Below are 14,272 nucleotides of genomic sequence, written 5' to 3'. Positions count from 1 at the left end.
AACTCAAAGCATGAAGACCTTTAGCGTCCATTTGATTCTGACATACACACATGAATTCATGACATATATTTATGCCAAAGCGTAAGGCTACACTTATTTGAAAGATATTATTTTCCATAAATGTTCCTATGTTTTTTGAGGGTGTAGCTTGCAACCATGCTCCGGACTCTTTCTTATGAAGCGCTTTAAGACGGGCTGTATCAATAGGATTTTCTGAAACTATTTACCTTTCTCTTATCTGATTTAATAATATGTCATCCCATTTCCTTTGTACTCCTTTTGTCTCTGGAATTTCGTTATAAGTGTCTTTCCATATCTCTAGTGCCTCTGTCAAATGTGCAATTTTCACTTCATCAACTGTGTTATGTAAAATGTTGGAGACGAGTGAAACTGCTCCATGACATGAAGACAAAAAAGCAGGAAAGCTCAAATCAGATACTTTTCGTATGCTCAAACCACCTAGTCGTATGGGTAATTTCTAATTTCTAATGACTTGCACATGTTAAAAATGTTAATTTTTGCACTTTGCAGTAGTAATTTAATTTTTCACCAATATGCATATTTTGAAACCAGAGCACATATTGAAATATTTAGTCTTTCACCACAACGCAGAGGAAATTGATATATATATATATATATATATATATATATATATATATATATGTATTTCAGTATCTAAGTTTTTTTTTATTTTCAATTTCGCACAACTACAGGTTGACATAATCAAAACCTGGTACAGAATTAGTAAAAACGAAACTTTTACAGCCTTCGTAATAGAGCAAAAACCGCATATTGAACTAAACTCTAACACAAAGTAGTCACTAGAAGAATTCTTTTATTGTACTTAGTTATAATCATGTACTGCTATTGTGGCTAATAAAAAAATCTTACCTTTTCATATAACTTATAGGTTACGACTAGTAAGAACATGTAACAAATGATACCATCATTTCTGTACACATTTCGGTAGCTTACCAATTTCTTGTCAAATAAAGAATTGTGTTTTTTCTCTTTATAATACAAAACAAATCAGCTCTCAAACATGTAAGCACCAAAGAAAAGTTCGTTAATGTAGTTCAAATAGTATATTCTTGGACTAAATTCTTGCTTGTAATTGATCTTATGAAAACTAGAATAGCATTTAAATACTTATTCACCAGTATTGAACTTCTTGCCTTGAAAATTACATTGCAATGCAAGTAATACCTATAAATAGTACGAAAGTTTGGCAAGGAAAACTATGTATCGCATATTTTTGCACCTTCAGAAATTCACAAAAAATTTCTAGAGCAAAGATATATAAATTTCTTTCTGGAAGTGTAATAGCCACAATCAGAGTAGAATTTGACCCAAATTAAGCGTTTCCTTTATGTTTGTTTTAAATACTTGTGGTTACACAATTAAGAAATGTCGGTATATCACAAGTACTTGAAGGAAAAAATAAGAAATATTTGGAAAATTAGGTCTCAACACGGAAATAAGATTGTAATATCACACAAAGATGCATAAAATCTGTAAATAATATATTCCTGGTGCCTTGTAGGTATCAAGATAACAGTATCAGAACTCCCCTTTTGCCTATTACATAATTAGGGATTCTGCTAAAAATTGAAGGATTATTTTGAACACATCAAAATGAGAACGGAATTAAATCTGAAGTTCTTGCAACGTAAAGCAGCATTCTCTTTAGAATTTACGTTTCACATTTGTTTTCTATTGCCGATAATCCTGAATATATCATTTCAGGAAAAATATTTTGTAAGGTAGTTCTTTTTTCAGTAACAACGATGTCTCTATTAGAGATGTATACATTTTTTTGTATTGAAGGTAATGTTATGGGTCAAATACCCTTCCCCACTGATCTTAGTATCCTAAATTTAACCCTTAAAAGTATATACTGAAATAAGAAATACATGTTATAAGGACCTGTGCTATTCACGTGTTTAGTGGCGCCTTACATACTATTTACGTGTTTAGTGGCGAATTTGGATTGTAAAGTCTTATACAAAACTCGGATATTTTACTCACCTGTGTTACGAAATTCATCGCAAATAAAAAAGGAATAAGTTTCATACACAACTGATTAAATGATGAAGTTACACTATAAAATATGCATTACAATTTGAAATCTAACATAAATTGTAAACTGTTCATGACATTTTTCGTACGTTACTTTTGCTATATTTGACGTAAAATTAATAACTGTGGTGCATATTACAAAAAGAACATAGCAGTCACTAAACCACTTTTCGTAAATTATTACAAATTTGCATTCCTATAGTTTAAACATGAATATATAATCTTACTTTCTATTTTAATAAACGATATCCCGAAAAATAGAACAATATTTGTTCACTTAACAATTCGTCTAACATTTGCCGACAGTTTAGGAGATAGGTCTCGCGCATTTTATGGGGTGCTGCGGTATATTTTGCCAAGGCATGTATCACTTTTTTCACCCACAATTGTGAAACAAAATATCGCACGTACCATTTCTCCTACTTTGAACTCACCTTGGAGTTAGAAACTCTGAAAATTCTGTTGAGAGTATCTCTGACAATTATAGCCTGTAGGAAACCCCTTGTATTCTCATTGCGCGTTGACGAAATACGCATTTTTGGATTGCGTATATATGACTTGTTTTATATGTACTGCTACTCCAGTTTCTCGAATCGAAATTGCTGTTGTTGAAATTTAGCTTGTTCAGAATAGTGAAGCACTTTTTCTCACAGATCCACATGAAGCTTTTCTCTAATTCTGATATGCGAAATCGACTCTTAGAGTTTGTCGGTATAGTTCATTAACACTCGGTTTAATCCTTAAAATGGCACTAAACGTAAGCTCACACATTTAACACTTTTCTATAAACGATTTCTCATATTGGGGTCACAAGAATGATATATTGTATATAAATATCGACAATCTGTGGTATTCTGACATGTATCTTGAAATTTTCATTTTAAAGAACGGTGTATAATTTCATGACTATGTTCCTAAGGTGGTACAAAAGAAGTAGGAGATAGTACACGGTACTTATTCCAACATGGTATCTAGTTAACAACCCAAAAGTGTTGCGCAGGATGTTCTAAAATAATCATTATTCATATTAATCGCATCTTTAAAAGTTCCAAAAACCACACAAGCAAGCATTTGGAAGGTAAACTTATGCATAAATAAGATTTTCCATGTGGGTTTTTAATCTTATGATCTCTTTTACCTTGATGAAACTAGATGACTTGTTGACGAATCCTTTTTGGCAATCAAATGGCGTCCTATCGTCACCTAATGCCCTCGATATTACCGAGAACTCGAAACCTAGCAAATATAGGGTATAGGCAGAAGTTATATGGTTGCACTAGGTCTATGGGGACGAGCTTTATAGTATTCAAAGATGCCATCAGCAACATTCAAAGAAATGCTGAGATTATAATTAATGATGTTATGATTGTATGATACACTAGTCAACCTCCTACTGCGTATAATGACACATAAATGTCATTTCTCAGTGTTGTTTTGGCGTATCCAAACACACATTGAATATTTAAATATACTGCACGTTTATTATCACTCGTATGGCCAAGCATGTGAGGACAAACTCATTCTTTTGCTGAATATCAGCATCTTCCACTCGCCTGACTACTGCAGTCTCCCTCAGAACAAAGACAACTACCGACAATGAACAAGTATCAGTCAGGGATAATCGGACCATACAAAGTAGGAAAAGACGTGCTCCCAATCAAACATTTAATGTTTCTGTAATTGGATGAGGGACTTACCTACCAGGTTATACTAGTTGTCGCTGCATTGTAAGTCTGCCTGAACGACCGCCATGTCCAGTACTCTGCTATCGGAATAATTTATCCTGTAAATCTTACACAGATATAATATAAAGGTATATTTTGTAAGTCAACTTCCCAGGACTCTTTAGACGCCCAATTCGGAATTACTTAATTCCAAAATTAACGTTTGTTGGTATAATTGTCCTCGCATTGCATGCAACGTTCTACACAGAACAGATGGTCAAGCTATTAGTGATGCCTAGCAAGCTCTAAAACTACTTGCAGAATTGCCTCCTAGCGTTAAGATGGCGGATGTACAAAATTTCGAAATTTAGCAGAATCCTTACAGATATACATTTTGTCCTTAGATGAATTTTCTTCGGTGTTAGTAAAGCTTCTTTAAAAATGCGTTTTCAACTTGAGTACTTTTAGAGCAAACGTTGAATACAAAATTTAGACAATATCCTGGAGCGGAAAGGGGCTTCTCTTAAGCTCCTTATGAATAATTCATCATGACGTCATACCATTGTTCGTTTGTTTGTAGCTTTAGTTTCATTTCATCACCGAGGATACATGAGACATTGATATGTAAGTCACTCGAACTATCGTAGTGCGTTAAATGCTATCCCAGGAGAAAGCAAATCCGGAACCACGTGCGTTTTATATCGTGATCACAACATATGAAATCAAGTGTTTCTCTTAACGCAACAATCACACCCTATTAGGCTAATAGAGCCGTATGAGCAAGGCAATAAATGACAATGGAATAACTAGTGCAATAATAGCACTAGGAATGGAATGGATATACCCGATTGCAATGAAATGAGCTGAGCGAGCTTAAACTACGTAATCAGGAAGCGTTTTTCGGTGATTATTCCTCGGTGGTACATCGGATTTTTGATTTCGACCTATGTTGTCACTCAGCACGACATACTCTATCAGCGTGCTAAGTTTGGTTGAGATCGGCCAAACGGTCTAGGAGGAAGCATTTTTCGGTGATTATTCCTCGATGGTACATCGGATTTTTGATTTCGACCTATGTTGTCACTCAGCACGACATACTCTATCAGCGTGCTAAGTTTGGTTGAGATCGGCCAAACGGTCTAGGAGGAGTTCGCGGACAACCAAACGGCTAACCCGAGTATAAGAGCTTCGCTTCGCTCAGCTCAATAAGAGGATGCTGGAGTACCCCCACAGAACCCACAGACACGAGTGACCACAGTATTATGTACAGTTGTCAACAGCGCATCATACTTAATTTGAAATTTATACTATGTAATGATAAAAACCTTCGCAATTCTATTTTGCATTAGTGCGAGAAACTGATTAACTGACAATTTCACCATTGCTTTGAATTATGAAAAGCTAGAACTTTACTGACGCATTTCCAATACTTTCTGAATGCAATGAACGTCCATATTCGGAAGAACGTGGTGACGACTTTAAATGAGTTCACAGGTGTGACATTGAACTGAAATTGTTTCCATATGTATAAACACATTTTTTACAGGAATAATGCTTCACATTTCCGTGGCGTAAAAAATGTCTATTTAGGTGGCTTTTCATTTTAAATTCCTAAGCACATTTTTTACATCTGTGCATCATGACAGCTATAAGCAAACATGGATGTGTTTAAAATGTGATTTTGTAGTGAGAAACTCATTGCATTCCTCAAAAATTAATTTCCTCGATCGATGTGGCTGTACAATATATGTCTATACAATATAGGTTTTAAACGAAAAGACGTATCACATTTATCACAACTGTAATAATAGTTATTTGTTGCAAGAACGAGCCCATTGTTTGCAAGAAAAGAGCTTGTCATCACAGTGTTTATCATATGATTTTTTAGATTACTTATCTGTATAACTGACCGACGACACATTCTTTACAGGAATAGTGCTTCACATTTCCGTGGGATAACAAATGTCTGTGCAGGTGGCTTTTCATTTTTTACACCTGTGCATTATTACAGCTAGAAAGAAACACGAATTTGTTTAAAATGTGATTTTGTATTGAGCAGCACAGTACATTCTTCACAAAAACCTGTTTCTTCGATCGATGTGGCTGTACAATATATGCTTATACAATATAGGTTTTAAACAAAAAGACATACCTCACTTATCACAACTATAAGAATAGTTATTTTCGTGCTCTGACTAAGTGAAGTTGAAAGTGATGCTTACGGTTCAATTTTATAATGGGAGTTGAAACTTTCTCTTTACAGTTTACAGTTTTACAAACAGGCCAGTAACCCCGTATTGTGTTATAAGCAAAAATTGATGTGTCTCCAAATGTGATTTCACAGTAAACAGCTGATTACAATCTTCACAGAAAGCTTCTTCGTTTGATGTGACTGTACAAGATATGACTATACAAAGTAGGCCTTAAACGAAACGACATACCGCATTCATCACAAATATAAGAATATTTTCTTTCGTGTTCTGACACTAAGTGATATTCCAAGTATTGCTTACGTTTGAAAGAACGAGCACATTTGTTGCAAGAAAAGAGCCTGTCATCACTATGTCTTATCAAATGATTTTTTAAATGACTTATCAGTATAAATGACCGACCACATTTTTCGCAATGATACGGCATCTTACCGGTATGACTCACCGAGTGTTTCTTTAACTTATATTTTGTATTGAAAGACTCACCACATTCAAGACAAGAGTATGGCATTTCACCTGTGTGCGAAAACAGATGTTCTGTTAGTCTCTCTTTGGTTCTAAATGAATGACCACACTCGTTACAGGAATAGGGTGTATCATTTGTGTGGGTAATCATATGGATTGTCAAATGTCTGTTCCATTTGAATGACCGACCACACTCATGACAAGAATAGGGTTTTATGCAATCGTGTATCACTGTATGACGTTTCAAGTTCTCTTTGAAACTAAATGATCGACTGCAATCGTTACAAGAAAACAAAACTTTGGATTTTGAAATCAGTGATGATGACTGTGCGCAAGGATTACCATTCTGAGTATAATGGGCTAGTAAATGTGTTTTCAAGTAGCGTTTACGCTTGAACATTCGACCACATTCATCACAAACATATGGTGAATCATATCTATGTGATATCATATGGGAATCCAAGTCGGCTTTTAGCTTAAGCGCTTTACCACATGTGTCACATAAATAAGCTCTCTCACCTGTATGTATTAACATATGGTTTTTCAAGGCATCTTTAGTCTTAAAAGTTATACAACACAGATTACAAAAATAAGATTTATCCTTGTGAGACTGCAAATGAGATTTTAGCGCATCTAGTTCAGTAAACGCTTTTCCATTGTATTTGCAGCTGTATTTCTTGGAGACACGCGATGAAGTATTTTTGTGTGCTGATATCTTTTCCTCAAAATCATTTTCATGAAAGGAGGTTTCTCCATATGTTTTGGAAGTATTACTATTTCTCCCAATTAATAAATTCATTTCCTGTCCAAGATGTTTTCTAAAGAAAGACAGTAGAAAAGATTAGAATTACAATATTTATTATTCTGTTGTTCATATTAAAGATTTAAATTACCTGATTTTATATATTTTAACCAGCTCACAATCATTTCTTACAATCTTTGTTTTCTACGTACTTTTGCCGTTGTCTGAAAAACCATAGAATGTTAGTATATATCTAACTATTTTGGACCATTTTGGAAATCCGGCAGTTTACAATGTCAAAACTTTCATGTTAATTATGGCATATCTTGTGTTTCCTTTTGAAAGATATATCTTCAGATGCATGATAGGTTCCAGAACTGTCAGTGGAGCACAATAGGATGCGTTTAGTGTACAACTTGACCATCCCGCTGCGTCACCACCAAGATTGACGACTTTCTCGATTGCGTCTTAAATACAGAAGAAACATATATGTTTTCGTGATGTCAGCAACGAAGAAACAGTATATACACTGCCAACATACAATAAAATTCTGAAACTATGTTCACCCGAAAAATGCCCAAGGTCTTACGGGGCAGACAGGTTGCTCTGCTCATTCACTTCTTCCTCTTCTAGGAACACACAAATAGTGCTGAATGGTATACTGGGGCTGACATGGAACGATGCCAATTCAATTCTTACTCCAGGGAGAAACCATTAGTCCCGAAGAATATTGTAAGATTTTCCGACAACTGAGAAGAGCGATTCTGAACAAATACGTGGAATGCCCAGCAGACGAATATCGTTAATACATTATAATGCCTGTCCACACACAGCAACTCACGGAAGCCACCCAGAATTAATATGATTGGAATACAATTTATCATTCCTTTCAGCTTTTTAGAGTGCAACTGGATGGCAGGTTGCTGTGAAATCCTTGTTCCAGCCCTGGTGGCTGAATTCTTTGATTCACGCTTACAAAAGTTAGTGCCATGTTGTGCCAAATGCCACAACAAAGATGATGTATATGTTGTAAAGTAGGTTAAGTAACACTAAAACTACAATTAAAAAATATTTTTTTGATGTTAGTTTTTCAATTTACAATTCATCGAAGTTTATGTTGTAGGTGACCCCCGTATATTGTTAACCTGAAAATTTTAACAATTTCTGAGCTGAACTACGAAACTTTATAACTGGAAATATATAAATTTCAAGACATGGTTGTTTAGCCATTATAAATATCATACCGGTGTTCATAATTATTTCTGCCTCTTTTCTGTTTCTGTATGAAATGAATGAAAGTGTAACAAGTGTATTTTAAATGAAGAAACTGAAGGTACGAGCTATATTGCATATTTTCGTTAGAAGGACTTAGGGCCACAATACATTCTTACTGATCCAGTTACTACATAAAGCAATAGTGTCTCTTTTTATGCACAATAAAGTAGCTTTATTTTTTTTAAAACCAAGAACACTTTCCGTACTGACTTAATTAACAAAAAAGTATATAAGACAGCTTCATCGTTAACACCTTGAGTAAAAATGAAGCTCTAAGTAGTAAAAGCGTGTCTCATTGCCACATCTGTGGATAGCTAAAACTGTTCTCGGCAAGATGATAGTTAACGTTTTCTAGTATTGAGGAAGGGCGGTCACGGTAGATTATTTTCTGAAAGGGAAACTTAACTAAGAAATATCAAGCAAGTCTCCAACCGATAATATGCGGCAAAGGTGTCGTAATAAGCTTAAGAAAATTCTTGTCCACTAGAACAATCTTCCGAAGCACAAGACGGTCATAACCAGTTAATCAAATTAGAACTGGGGTTTTAGATTTGTGCCTCATCCACCTCATTTGCTCTGTCTTGAATTTTTGGTCTGCGCATGTTTCTTAACACGAGAAAAAAGTTACATCATCATTTGAGATCGATTATGACGTCATGCTTGCCATAGATAACATTCTACGTGAATTCTATTACACGTTCATTGTAGAGGCATAATCACTCTTAAATAGCGATAGGCAGAGTTTCTATTTGAAGGTGACTATACTGAAATGTATATCTGAACTCTCAACTATTTATTCCACATTCATGTTTATGATTTTTGTAACTATCTAAGAATAAACACATTTCAGTACAAAATTTTATATTTATGCATTCATATTACTTAGTATAAGTTTAGTGTAAGAATTGGCACATATTATGCAAATTCACTACACTAAACCTATCACGTTTATGATTTTTGTAACTACGAATAAACACATTTCAGTAGAAAATTTTATATTTATGCATTCAAATTAGTATAAGTTTAATTTAAAAATTTGCACATAATATGCAAATTCGCTACACTAAACCTATAACAATGTAACATGAATAAAACCTTCTTTTGAAATACATTTTATACGAGAACTATTATATAAATAATTATACGAATTAATAAGAACATTAACTAGAACAGATCTTATCAAAACTTTCAGCTTACTTAACAATCATTAAGTTGCAAACAAAAATTACCACCTCCTTCTTGGTTGGCAAATAGCGTGGCCTGATATAGTCTAGATGCTAGAAAAGAATTAATATTCGAAACAGGAAATAAATCAACGAAATAAAAAAAAATCATCGTAAGGTATTACGAGTTACCTAGATGAATTATGACACATTTCTTGTAGATTTCATTTCTGAGAAAACTGTATTATTAAAACAGGAGTGGAAATTTAGTGTATACATAAAAGGATAAAATGCAGTTTAAGTATATATAAGATAAAGCGAGATACTTAATACGTTCGAGTCATCCATTTATTAGAACTTGAAGTATAGTGATTATTGTGCTGTCTAAAAACAGGGAAGAATGTTCCTTGAGTTGATACAGTTATATTGATTCTTTGGAAGTCTGTTATAATCATATCAACGTCAATTTATGTGAAAGTGATAACACAACAGCGATCAGAACTGGTAAACATTTCAGACTTTTATTCAATACATTACGTAGAATACAATACAAATTATGAAGTTTGAAAATCGTCAACTCTTAGAAGTGTGCATTACTTGGTATATACAACTATCGAATACTGTATATACACAGAAGACATGTGGATTTTTGTAACTATCTACGAATAAACATATTTCAGTAGAAAATTTTATATTTATGCATTCATATTACTTGGTATAAGTCTAGTGCAATTAATTGACATCTACTATGCAAATTTGCTACACTAAACCTATGTAACAGATTGATTGTTGCTATGAAACGTTACATTCTTAAAAAATGGCCCTAGTTGCTAACATCAATCTTATTTTTTTTTATTGCTTCTCTAGTAACACAGAAGGACAAGCTAAGACTGAATCTACCGTCTTACTGTGTTTCTCAAAAAAGGTAAAATATAAAACAATTAAAAACAAATTGTATGTAAGAATGCTTGAAATGCGAAATATAAATGCACTATTGCTTGTAAGAAGAAGTTACTGGAATCCTTCAGCGTTCAGTGTTTGTACGGAAGGATATGGAAAGCAAACTAGTATTATCCTGAATGCGTAGTTACGAAAACTACGATAGCAGAGATTGGACAAATGAACAATATATGCATGATTAATACATATATTTCGAGGAGCTAAGTCCATAGCTCCATGAAGTTCGAAGAATTTGTACCTATGACCAAAAATCTTTATGACTCCTAGTTATGTAAAGCAATTAGGCCTGATTTCTTTAAATCTACAAAAAAATTACGACTGCAGTGAAATTATGCGTGATAATGGATTAAGAATTGAGATTGCAATGCCACAAATAAGCTGTAATTTTAAAATAAAATCACCAGTGATTGTTATTAACTTACATTACTTTTAATTATTAGTGCATTATATGAACTATTATTAATTATCGTCTGCTTGGAAAGACAGATCACCAACATGACTATATATTTCGCTAAATATTTTATAATCATAGACGGTTTGTAAGAATACTAGAACTGGAAACAACCCTGAAGATTTTGTGGATTGAGCTAATAGAAAGGACATCAAAATTTAACTCTAGAAAGGTAGGAAATGTCTGAAGACTATTGATATTCGAGAAGGGAGATTTATGCACAGTCAGTGAGAAAATCTTAAAATAAAATAAAATATATTTATATCTAAAACATTTTTGAAGTGCAACTGACGATTATCTAGCACGTCGAAAATTTACCAGGTTTAAAGTAAATTAGTTTTTTTATTCCACTACAAAGTCAAAACGGCGCGAGCTGGGATCGAACCAGGGACCCCAAGCACCGGAGGTGAACGCTCTTCCACTGAGCCACCGCGCCCCTTATTCTTGCATTTGAGCAGATGAAACTTGAATATAATTAGAGATAATGGAATACATTTATGAATAAAAGTATTGGAAACTTTCTTTTTTGTATTGTTGAGGAAAATGACATAAGTACTTCTTAATACGTATTGAGCTTCTGTTATTAGGATCGTAGGGGGTTATGATATATTCAACAAAGAATTCTTCATATGGTCAAAGCTTATCTTCAATGAATATTTTCAATCTTTTGAAATAAGATATCTAATATTTCATCTGTTAACATCCTTAGATAGTTTACTATAATTTTTTCGGGCTACCCTACGTGAACATCCACCCTCCATTTAGAACTAAATATTTCCATGAGGTGCACTTAACATTAAACGATTATGCCTAGTAGTTTTTTTTCTTTTGTAGGCAAATAGTAGAATCTAGTTCAGTCCTCCAAATTTCAGTTAGGAAGATAGTGTGAAGAAGTGAACAAAATACGTCTATTTACCTAGAAAAACAATAAGAATTGTAAGAAATATAATCTTATAATATTAAGTGCACTTACGCTAAGATTATTTCATAAAAGGGGAGAGTATTTCATAAAGCGTTGCCATTTAGGAATAAAGTGATCTCTATAGAATTTACTACGTAAAAAATAAGATTTATTTAAAAGATTTAAAAATATCCATTGAGGACTGATCTTTAAGCATGTAAAGACATCTTTGCCAAGCCCTTACAGTCTTTGATGTAGAGAACTTGATAAATCTTCAGACATTAAAAAAGAAGAACCTGTGCTAATTGTATTGAATCTCAATTATCTTGTCATAGATAATGGCAAAACTAGTGAGGAGTGATATAAGTATGTAGTTAGGACCACAGACTTGGCACCGGATTGCATGTATGAGGAGAAAAATTACCATTTGCATGAAAGAAGAACCATATCCTTGTTAAATGTGGTGCTACAATGAAACGGGAACGTACAGAATATTCCCTTAAACAGAACAGCTACAGAGTTAAGCTCAAAACACAACACAGGAGAAACAGCATCGGTAAATAGTTTTGCGTATGTGCTGTAGAAGGAATTGTACTATTAGATATACACGGCAAAGAAGTACAAATTTGGTTGCTACCCTTAGATTTCTTTTAAAGCAGGGATGCAAATAAGCAACAAAATTTTACTCGCCCAACAAAATAGCTACTAGCCCCCATCTTACAATAGAAATAATTTACTTACCAACGATATGATATTAAACACTCGCCCCGGGCGAATGGTTATTTGCATCCCTGTTTTAAAGTAGTCATTAATTATTTCTATCTTACAAGACGCTGTAGTATCATTCTAAGCCACTTCCGACAGCTCTTACGATATACTGTACTACAAATGATTTTACACATAAATGAAAGTTGTTGGCTTAACGCTTACGATACCAAGGGGAAGGGGTTCGTCGAACCGACAGCCAATTATATTGTGAAATGTGCTTCTCTGCGTGGACAAAACAATCCGAAAAAATACGTGGTCGGTGATTTTTCAGTACTGAAAAGAGAACTAATATTTTGAACAACCTGCGCGTTAGATGTTTTGATTTATAGCATTGCAGTGTTTTCGTAGCTTTAGTGCTAATATTCTGTAGTTGAATATTGTTTCTTTTGTGTGTCGTATCGCGTAATAATATCAGTGAATGTGTTGCGAGCGAGTTATCCAATACTGAAATGTCAAGAAAACGTGCTCTTACAGAACTCGAGGATTTTGCCAAAAGCTTTTATGATAGTAATGATTCGTGCGATGATCCAAATTATAGTGAAGAAGTTGGAAGTGAAAGCAAAATTGAAGATGCAGTTGAGGATCATAATGCTGTGATCGGTAGTGATGAAGTAATGGGAGAGGAAATTGCTTCGGATAGTAAGCGCAGTGGTTCTGGGTACTTATCTACTTCTGGTAGACGTTACGTTTCTCAGCCTCCAAGAACGTACAGAAGAGGTCCTGGGAATACAATTCGCTTTACTGCTGGACTCACAAAAGAAGGAAGAATTGAGAAGCCTGTTGTAGCGTTCTTGAAATATTTTGATCATGATGTTTTGAATATAATTTTTCGTTACACAAATTTAGAAGACGATACAAAGAAAGTACAACGAACAGATAAAAATGAACTCATGCCTTACCTTGGTTTGCTAATTTTGATGGGAGCCAATCACGATGACAAAACTACCATAACCGATATGTGGTCAAATCTGCATGGCCGCCCAGTGCACATTGCTACAATGAGCTGGGTACGTTTTCTACAAATAAATGCCACTATAAGATTTGATAGCACCAGGGAAGAAAGACGAGCAGATGACAAGTTCGTACCCATAAGACAGTTCTTTACCCACATAAATGATTTGCTTACTAAATTCTATGTTCCAGGTCTTCATACCACAATAGGTGAGAAGCTGTCGTTGTTTAGAGGGAGATGTCCTTTCAAAGCTTTTATGAAAGAAAACCCAGGTATATATGGCATTCTTATAAGAATGCTTTCAGATGCTGAAACACGTTATGTTGTATCTATGGAGCCATATGCTGGAAGAAACAGCTTACCGCAGTATGAAAGAAGGTTCAAGGCAGTTGTAAAACTGCTTGCAAAGCCCATCGCAATATCACCACAGACAGGTTCTACACCTCCGTAGATCTTGCTAGGAATTCTTTGAAGAATATAAATTGAACTTAGTGAGCCGCCCGTGACAAATATATCTCATATTGTGAAAGAGAAGCCATCACGAAATTTGATTCTGCTTTCAACTAAACATCAAGGTGACAAAGTGGACTCTGGAGAGAAAGCAAAGTCAGCAATGAACCTATACTATAACTCAACAAAAGG

At 34.3% G+C, this 14,272-nt stretch overlaps 1 protein-coding gene across 1 annotated transcript in view; it reads right to left on the bottom strand.

Moving 5' to 3' along the window:
- Positions 1 to 4,733: 4,733 nt before the first annotated feature.
- The window catches only part of LOC145671396 (uncharacterized), a 56,032-nt gene continuing 46,493 nt past the window's right edge, over positions 4,734 to 14,272 (bottom strand). Inside the window, exon 3 of the mRNA XM_081740519.1 lies at positions 4,734 to 7,236. Within this exon, the coding sequence (XP_081596645.1) occupies positions 6,108 to 7,236 (1,129 nt within the window). The 3' untranslated portion in view covers positions 4,734 to 6,107. The remainder of the gene's footprint in view (positions 7,237 to 14,272) is intronic.

This window comes from Thermobia domestica, chromosome 15 (genome assembly GCF_964235325.1).
Source record: "Thermobia domestica chromosome 15, izTheDome1.hap1.1, whole genome shotgun sequence".
NCBI lineage: Eukaryota > Metazoa > Arthropoda > Insecta > Zygentoma > Lepismatidae > Thermobia > Thermobia domestica.
The sequence above is the reverse complement of the archived record's forward strand: the minus strand, read 5'-3'. Positions and strand labels throughout refer to the sequence as shown.